General features: G+C 51.6%; 1 protein-coding gene across 5 annotated transcripts in view; it reads right to left on the bottom strand.

Moving 5' to 3' along the window:
* Nucleotides 1-1,112: 1,112 nt before the first annotated feature.
* Nucleotides 1,113-9,709, bottom strand: part of C3H1orf226 (chromosome 3 C1orf226 homolog) — a 289,207-nt gene continuing 280,610 nt past the window's right edge. For 4 of the 5 annotated variants that reach the window (XM_045547211.1, XM_045547213.1, XM_045547214.1 and 1 more), the window contains 2 exons: nt 5,355-5,682; nt 1,113-4,446 (listed from right to left, as the gene is read on the bottom strand). In XM_045547211.1, the coding sequence (XP_045403167.1) occupies nt 3,948-4,446; nt 5,355-5,682 (827 nt within the window). In that variant the 3' untranslated portion in view covers nt 1,113-3,947. Of the gene's footprint in view, nt 4,447-5,354; nt 5,683-8,552; nt 8,576-9,709 lie in introns of those variants that run through there. The other variant, XM_045547216.1, reaches the window with a different exon arrangement.

The raw sequence follows: 9,709 nt of genomic DNA, 5'->3' as shown, positions 1-9,709 counted from the left end.
AGAAAGGCATGTTCAAGGCACATTTCACACCTGAACTGCAGAAGCAGACCCTGAAGCCACCCAATGGGAGAGGTCGCCTGAAGAATAGTCACTGGAGCTTACAGTTAAAGATTGCTACTGTATTTTCAATGCCTTTTCCCATGCATGCAATATGTTGGATTGGTTTTTGTGTTTCTCCTGCCTTTCCTGAACAATAATGTTGCACCCCACCTGCAGAGAAAGCGAGCCGCCTTCAACAATCCTCTTCTAACACCTCCTCGGAGAAAGGAAGTGGAGTTAGGTGCAGAAAAGGCTAGGGACTTCGCCTCATGCCCGGGATGCTTCTGACATGGAGCTGTGGAACCCAACCCGTGGCAGAGCCAGGGCTGCAGACCAGAGGGCTGGGCAGAAAGGCCCATTTGTCCCCCTATGGAAAAGTGTGTGGCTTCTGGGAAGAGACTAAATGCTCCTTTGCCCTTCCTGTTTCTCCTCCACTTTCTCCCTTTTAAGGAGATTAAAGGCCTGGCTGATCCTCACTCTGCTGAGTCCTCTAGGTCCTTGATCTGACACTAGCCTGGGGGCAGCGACAGGGCAAGGGGGCTCCAGGCTACATCCTCTCAGAATGTGAGCACTGAGGCTGTCCCAGCCCTGGGAGGTGCCTAAGTCAGCAGCTCTGGGTATTCTGCTGACATTGATTGATGACGACTCACCTTGAGAATCTGACAGAAGCCCTGGCCCCTCTGCGGACAAACATACACACACCAACATGAAGCTTTGGACCCAGGTTGGGAATCAGTGGCCTAGAGGGTGATCCAATGGTCATTCACATTCCCCCCAGCTTTCTTCTGAGGGTCTTACCTATGCACGGGATGTGGATGCCCCCGAAACAGAGACAGCTCGGGCTGGCAGAGGGACATGCTCACAGTGGCCAGTCAGGGCAGTGAACGATGTCACATCCTGAGAAAGTGCATTCCCTACCAAAGATCCTAGGGTGAAGGTTCCAGTAGCGCCATCATCCTCACATTTCTACCTCCCTCTCTTCTCACATTTCCAGGCTCACAAAGCAAAAGCCAACCATGCCCTCCACCCAACAACGGCCTTGAGGAAACCAACGACTCCCCATCAGTCAGAAGGGAAAAAAGCAAACCAGCAAACCCAACCATTTTATTGTGCAACTTCCTTCTACCAGAAAATTACTAAAAATATAAATATTCTCTCTCTAGATAATCCTCAGGATAGATCTATAATCTTCCTCCTCCTCCAAACTGGGGCGAACTGTCTTGTTCTTCAAAGGTTGATGGGTTACATACATGTGTGTCTTCCATATCCACACACATAACATCCACAGATACGTTTCCTTCTGTGCGAGGGGATACACCATCCTCCTGCCAGGTTCTGGAAGCTCACCTTGTAATCTATAAAGATAAAACTATATGCTGAAAGGAGGGTTATGGTGGGGCCGTGGATTAACGGAGAGACAAAGACCCTGTGGCCCCAACTTCCTTATGTGGACACAGAAGATAGGTTCTTCGCTCCTCATTACCCTGCCCTCTCAGGGACTGGGCTATGTCCAGGCCAAGTTCCCAGAGAAGCTGGACTCACTAGGAGGGATTTGTGGGGCTGTGGCTGCCATGCTGCAACCACAGGAAGGTCAGACTGTTGAGACAGACATGAAAACCAGGCGGGCTTTAGATGGAGGAGTTGGTCTGAGCCAAGGCCCTCAGCAGGAGTAGCAGCAGCTGTTCCTGCTGGGCTTTGGGCAGCACTTAGCCCCGAGCACCAGGCAATATCTGCAGCATCTGAGATCAGATGTCAGTCTCAGCCTCCAGAGGTAGCAGCATCAGCCCCTGCAGCAGGAGGATGGGGGTTGTAGGCAACTAGCAAATGGAGCGGGGTCCCACAGCGCTTTATGCAGCATCAGGCACTAGAACTCTGGGCTCACTGGGCAATGGTCCTGGGACTACTTGCTGGGATCCCTTTGCTTACCCTGGGTCTGAGGACCCACCCTTTAGCAGCAGCCTGGCTGTAGAGTGGAGACAAGGTACCCAAGCAAGCCTGGACCTGCAACATCTGTACCTATAGCTACCATATCACCTGGCCAGAGCCACCCTGGTCTCTGGGGGAGGAACAGCCCCACAGGTGCCAGCTAAGTTTCCTGTCTGAACAACAAACCTTGCTTCTGGTATGGAAAGCTCACATGAAACTGGGCTTGCTCCCAGGATGTGTTTGGAGGCTCTACCCTCGTGCCCAGCTCTGTGTGTTTCGTGATACCTCAACCATTCACAGGACCTCAAATGCTAGTCCTAAGAACAACTCTCTGACATCAGGGTCAGACATCACATCCTGGGAGTAAGGCAGGATATATGCATAACAGCCCTGCCCACTCCACCAGGGCCTGCAGGTGGGAGGAAGGGGAGACTCGGCTTTGTGGTGCACGTGTCGTGAAGCCTCACGTTCTGGGGCAGTGGAAGACAGGGTAAAGGGCAGGCCATGCGAGGGCTGGGGCAAGGCTGCACAGCTGCAGAAGCAAGAATGCAGGAAGGTGCCATATCCTAGGGGACCACTGAGGCACCCAGTTCTTAGGAGTCAGCGTGGACATTCTATATGGCAGAGGTGGTAGGTAGGGAGGCGGGGACTTGGTGATGAGATGAACTAGGAAGTGAGCCCTGGATGTCTCAGAGTTCATGGGTGGGAAGCCATATGATGCACAGAAAAGGGGAGGCCACAGGAACCGGACTCCCGCATAGCCTGCTCCAGGGAGGCCTGGGGCTGCAGGAGGCCCCAGCAACTTCAGCACCAGCACAAAGCACTTTCACTTAATTAAAACTACATAACTTCCACAGCTCTTAGCACATGCCAGTCTCTCACCTGCGTCACTCGGCTTGTATACTTTCCGTGCCCAGGCCCTAGAATTGCATTGCTTTGGCTGCAGGGTAGCCCCTAAAATGCTGCTCCAATCCCCAATGACTGCTCTTCTCTGTCCTGTCTTCACACTCTTCTCCACTGCTCTGCTCTGGATGGACCATTTTTGAATGTTGACACCACCCCCAAGTTCCTGGGCCTCCCCACAAAACAAGATCAGAACATGCCCTGCTGCCTCTGCAGAGCCTGCCTGGCCCTGTTTTCACACACACAGCAAGGGAAGCCCAATCTTTCCTTCCATGCAGGGAGCCCAAGCGCAGCCGGTCACGTCATTTCCCCAGGTGCCACTCCCAGACAGGCAGAGGGATTTCATTTTGTATCCTACATCTGACCAGATGGGGGGAAACCTCGGGAACCCTGAGCGACAGGGTCAAAACCTTGGGTGAACTCTCAAGGTCTGGGCCTGGGAAGGATCTTGTTGGGCCCCCACTCCAGGGCAGAGAAAAGATGGCAGACAGGGGCCAAAGCTGTCTTGAGACCAGGAGGAGCCATGGACGGGCTGTGGTCAGGGTGTGCGGCTTTCCGGCCAGGGCCCATCATCAAGCCAAACCCATTAATCCTCGGCCAGCCTTGTTCCCCCCCGAGGCAGGGCCTCTGGGCCCATCAGGGAAGACGGGAAGGAACCCGGGCATGGAGGGTGGTGGGGGGAGGAGTAGGGGAGTAGCCAGCATACGGGAGACAAGCACAGAGGATTCCCTCAAGCCTCGTCATCCTGGGCTGGTGGCCTTGCATCCCAGGGGGACGTGAGGACAAGCCTGGGAGTGGAAGTACTCCAATGTCCTAGGGCCGCAGCCAACACTGAGAAAAGCCAACAGAAAATCAGGCTCAGGGTTGGCACTGGGTCCTTTGCCATTCTGCAGATAGACTTTCTGAGCAGACTACTCGTGGACTTCTAGCCCTGCAAAATCCCACGTGGGATGTCTGGCTCTCTGCTGGTGCCCAAGGAAGGCAAAAGGCATGGTGGACCTGGGACGAGGGCCGGCGTGCACAGGGGAGGAGAGAGCGGAGGGAAGAGTGGGCGGTGCTCGGCAGGGAAGAGGAGGGGGCTACTCAAAGGACAGCAGGTCTGGGTGAGGGCCCTCATTGTCAGGGCTGGAGGTCCGTGCCTGAGGAGGGGGGCGGCCGTCCTCCCAGGACTCGGTCAGGTTGATGGGGCTCAAGCTGAGTTTGAGGCCATTCCTCTCGATGAGGCCAGGGGAGGAGGCCCTTCTGTGCTCAGTCATCTTCAGCTTGGCTTCATCCTGGCTGTCCTTGTGGATCAGGTCAGGTACTGACAGGGACACCTCTCCATTGGGCAGAGCCTCGCCCTTCTCTCCCATCTCCATGGTGGCCTCTGGCTGTGCAGCGTCTGCTGGGACAGGCTGGGCAATGGGAGGTGAGTCCTGGGGCTGCCCAGGTGACAGCTCTGTCCCATAGTCCAGACTGCTTAGGACAGGCTGCGATGAAATTAGCATGTCCTGGGTGGTCTTCAGGGCCCGAGGGGTTCGCTTTCTGGTTATGGGAGGTGGAGGATCTAGCCGAGGGAACGCTTCTTGCAGGACTGACCTGTAAAGTTGATGACAATAAATGTGTGCTTTAAGGATGACGGTGATGCACCTGTCCATGCTGCATCCTCGCTCCTCTAACTCCAGCTGCACTTCCAATTCACCCACCTAAGGAGCACTTTACCCCCTAGGTTCTCGTTCTTGATTTAGCATGTGGGTCTTAGTTAGCAACTTCAGCACGACAGTTGGCTTTTAGCCTGTTCCACCCACACTCAGTGTTCAGAGCAGCACAAAGTGTTGCCTCCGGAGACAGGATAAAGGCCACTGGGGAAGCGTGTCATATCAGAACCTATGCAATAAGCCCTGTAAAGGACGTCACCGCCTCAGACATACAGGTGTTTAAAACAAGGCCTGGAAAGGACCCGTTGGCACAAGGTGGAGGAGTAGGAGGGCTGCCATGGCAGGCTGCTCCCGCCCGCCCTGTCTCGGGTGGGCTCTGGCAGGTGCAGGCTTCTCCACAACTGGCAGCCTAGGGCAGAGGTCCTTGGCTGTGGCCGGGCATTGGAATCCACCTGGGGAGCCTCCGTGCAATACTTGGGTTTGAACCCAGCTCTGCCAAATACTAACTTTGTGACCTTAAGTTACTCACTTACCTCTTTGAACTTGACTTATCTGTAAAACTGAAATGTAATCCACCTCCCAGGGCTCCTGTGAGGGTTAAAATGATGCAACTCAAGTACATAGCACTGTGGTAAGGACGTTGTGGGTGCTCAATAAACTTCAGCCATGGTCATGGGGAGTGAAGCCAGTGCCCACAAATGGGGCCCCATCCTTCAGATCTTCTCCAAGGACAACCTCTCATCCCTTCCTCAGGGCTGTTGTCCTCTGGAGACACTGCAGTTTGTCCCTGTACCTATTCAAGAGGGTCCCCAGAGTTGCAGGGATGTTGGGGGGCAGGCAGAGACTCACCTCTCATCTTCCAGCCAGGCCCCTGAGGCCACGTCCGCCCTACTGGCCAGCTGGGCCCCTGCGGTCCTGTTGATCTCTGTCACACCCACACTGCCCAAGCTGGAGGGCTCCTTTCTCCGCAGAAAGTCGTTAACTTTGGCCCCCATGGCTTTGCCCAAATTCTTGAGGTGCTGGCTGCTGCCCACCCAGAGTCCCGGCCCACCAGGCTCCACAGAGCCCAGGGTGGCAGGGCCGGGGGCCGCAGGCCTGGACAAGTGGGGGAAGGAGCGGCTGGCCTGGAGCTTCGGAGTGAGGGCTGCGTTCAAGTTCTCAAACATGCTGTGGTCAACTACGGACAGAGAGGGAAGAGAGAGAAATGGATGAGAGGGGAGCAGGACCTCTGACCATATCATCCAGCTTTTCTTTTCTTTATACCGTCCCCAAACTCTTAACTTCATATGGCTTTGGAAATATTCAAGAAAGAGCCAGCAAAGATACTCTTGAACTTTCCAGTATAGTTTTTTTGGATGGGATATAGAATCAGAAATTCTAGTTCTGCCCCACTCAAGTTAATGAATGACTAACCCCAGCAGTAAAAAAGCAAACTTATTTCTTTATACCTGCCTCCTTGACTCATGGCTTGACCCCTGTACCCGGGGGTCACCAGGCCCTTGGAAGTAAAGAAGAAATGAGGATGAAGCAATGAAATATGACACTTTTACACTGCTGGGAGCACATGTTGAGCTCTGACTCAGGCAGCGGGACAGAAGTTGGTGGAGGGATGGCAAGCATGAGGCATGGTGCTGGAAGTGCCCCACAGAAAGCACATTTTCCCCATGGAAAAGGGGCTGACACTTCCTCGTGTGTATGGAGGTGGAACTTGGGAGTGTGGCCAGCTCACGTGCAGAGATGCTGAGTGATGGTTCAGAACCAGTCCCCATCAAGGTACTTGGTGCCAGTGAAGCACGAGGATCTTGACAAACACCAGCTCACTTGATCCTCACGGTAACCCCATGAGGTGAGGCATGGTAAGATACCTACTTAGAGATGAAGGAGGGGACTCAACATAATGAACTGTCATGCCTGAGGTCACACAGATAATTACTGGTGGAGGTGGAGCTAGAACTCAGGTCTTCTAACTCAAAGCTCAGGGTTCTTTCAACTACTTTGCCCTGCCATGGGTTGTGGAACAGCTGTGTCACTATGCCTGGTACCTGGTCCTTCTCTCAGGGATCTTCTTGGGCTTCAACAATTAACTCAAAGAGCTAGGTAAGACCCATTGGATTGTAAAGATTTGCAAGACAGAGGCCATGCTTCATTTATCTTTGTATCTTCAATACCTAGCCTGGGTCTGGTACATAGTAGATGCTCAGTAAATACCTTGAATAGCCAAAACCCATTTTGCAGATGGAGAGTTGTAGAGGCCACGATGGCAGCTTCAAGGTTTATTGTTGAAAAGGCTGGAGCTCCAGGCTCTGAGCCACGCCATTCACATACTCTCACCCGGGCACCCTCTCCCTACCTGGAAATCCAGCTTAGTAATCAGGCAGCCAGACCCACTCTGGGGCCTTAGAAACAGGCCTGAGGTTTCTGTCTATCCCAACTACCCCTGATGTTCTGTCAGTCTGCAGAGGGAGAGGAGACATTTGGTCACTATGTTCCTTTCCTTGTCAGCACCTCTGCTAAGTGTCTGTACTTGCTAAGCCCTTCCTAAGAGTAACTGAGATTAGGACATACTTTTTCTTCTATTGAATTTCTGCATAAAGCAGTTCTTTCTGCCCTGCACTGCTATGTCCTGGGCCAAGGGATCATTCTCTTTTTTGTGGTTTCAGCAGTGCTACATGCTCTGGGCCAACTACCTAGGTAAGCCACATTCGGAGGGCTTTTGGGTGGCAGGGAGAGATCATCGGAAAAGTGGAGATCGCTCTCTGTGGATGAGGCCCACAGTCTTCACCTCTGTAACTGCCCCTAATCCACATGCAGATGAAAGCACCACTGTGAGCTGGGGGACATGCCAGGGGACTCACAGCATAGCATCGCTGGGATGCAGGGCCCCAGCTGGCTTGGGCTCTGGATGCAGACCCACCACACTAGCAAGAGCTCCCAGCTGCCCCGCAGCAAGCATGGTCATCAACCCGATGATTGTCCTAAGAGTGCATCTTGCCACGTTGTCCACTTTGGCACAATTTGCCTACCATGTTCTACATCCTTCTTATTTTCTTTAATAATGTAATCCGCAAACTAGCAAAAAAGATTTGGAAACTAAACCATTTAACTATTTTCTCCTAAATCAGAAAGTATATGGCCACTAAGAAACCACGTAAACTACCTGGAGAAGGCAAATCCCCCAGCACCTCCAGTGGTGGTTTCCTTACTGGTCTAAAGTGAATCTTCAGAGCAGACACACTCATTTTTAAAAGTGTAAGCACCAAAAACACCTGTCAAGGTGATTTGTAAATTACCCTATCATTACTTTAAAAACACACTCTTTAAAATAAATAACTTTGGATTGTGCAGCATGGTGGATTTCCTGTACTTCTTGCCCTCTACCCTTCATAACGTCATAGTCTATAAAAGACACTGAATTCTTAAGTAATCTAAAGATAGTCTATCATACACTGTCTCTACAACTGTCTAAATCTTTCTGTCTCTACAGTAAAACAGTAAGCTCCTTGAGGGGTCACAGCATCTTACGTAGGTGCTTTTTATCTGCTGCAATGCCTAGCTTTGGGTCTTACACAACAGTAGGCATTTAATAAGTTAGCTTAATTGAATTTGGATTTTATATGAATTCTTAAAAATTGACTACATGATGGGGCTGACACTGTAGAGAAACTGCTCATAAATCTTTTTCCATTTACAAAAACCACTCAAAAAATCCCTCTACGGGAGGGTTTTGCAGGGCCTTTGAGGTCAGGCCAGGAGAAACTGCCCTTCTCATCAAAGTGGGACTCTGCCTGGGGCTGCCTTCATCGCTGCATCTGAAGGATATGCAATGAGGCCCCTTTCTCGCCAATGACTCTAATGACCTCCACACTCTGTCCTTCCTGCCTCAGGACTAGAGGCTTGGTGGTTCAGAAAATAATGGCGATGGAGCAGAGAAAGATGACGGGACCCCAGCTGGGTGGCCCTCCCAGCAACATCCCCCAACATGCACACACCCGAGCAGAGGAGGGCACCTGGGGACGTAAGTCATCCACAGGAAAGAAGATATCTTACCTGTCCGAGAAAGGGGCTCAGAAAGCAGGTGGGAAACAAACGAGAGAAAGACATATTTTACGCAGTGACCAATCACTCTGAGACTGTCACCTCCTGCCTGGGCCACTAGCAACAACACATCTAGGGAGGATATAGCATGCAAGACAGAGGCCCTGCAACTAGGATAATTACAAACCCTGGAATGACCAGGTTCCCATACAGTTTTTATTAACTAAACCAAAACAGGGTCATATTTTACAAACTCTATAAACAGGCACTGAGAGATTCAGCCTCCTATACTTCCCCCCAATATTTTGAACCCTCTTTACGTTAAGCATATCTGAAGTTCCTAGCTGGCAGTGGGAGAAATGGGATGGGCCAATGCAGATGAAATTCTAAGTCCTCTGGTCCTGTGTGCAGCATTCACGTGGATGCTACTTTCCACGTGTAAATTGCTAGACTTTACCCAGGAAGATGTGCATCCACTCCAACTTAGAATCTAAATTAACAACATGGAGAAACAAAGTGGCAAAGAGATTTTTCCCAACATCACTCAGGTAGCCAGTGGCCGGGGAGTCAGAAGTCACACATGCTGAACCCCAGACCCCACGATCTGTCTCTACACCGCGATGGCCCAATTGAAACTGCCAACACCTTCAAAGTTACCTAAGTACGTGGCTTCAATTTATATCCCAACACATTCTAACATTCTGAACCAGGCCATAGGGAGAAACAACAGAAATCATCTTTTCCCATTGCCCTTCCGGTGTTTAAGTATCGTGAGTAAAGACAGGCGGCAAGACAACCATAGGCTCCGAGTGCAGACGCTACTCGCACCCTGCTCCTACGCGCGCCACACCACGGCAAAAGGAGCCTGTCGTTATTTCTGGAGTGGGCCACATGGCCCCACGCAGCATAAATGTATCCACTGTTTAGATCTAAAGCACTGTTTCTAGTTGACATGTGGTGATGATCTAAAAAGGGGAACCTTCAGCTTATCTTCAAAGTGTCACCCTTATTCCACATCCCACTAGTGCGCAAGGCCGTTACGTGACAAAAGCAAAGCAAAGAGAAGAGGCAACGTTGCCCCTCTGGAGGCCAGAGTCTCCCCAGGAAACTGATTCACAACGAGCAAAGTGGTATCAAGTGAGCCACTCCTTTGTATTTCAGCCACTTGC

This window comes from Lemur catta, chromosome 3 (assembly GCF_020740605.2).
Source record: "Lemur catta isolate mLemCat1 chromosome 3, mLemCat1.pri, whole genome shotgun sequence".
In the NCBI taxonomy this organism is placed as follows: domain Eukaryota; kingdom Metazoa; phylum Chordata; class Mammalia; order Primates; family Lemuridae; genus Lemur; species Lemur catta.
This window is presented reverse-complemented; position numbering and strand designations above follow the sequence as displayed.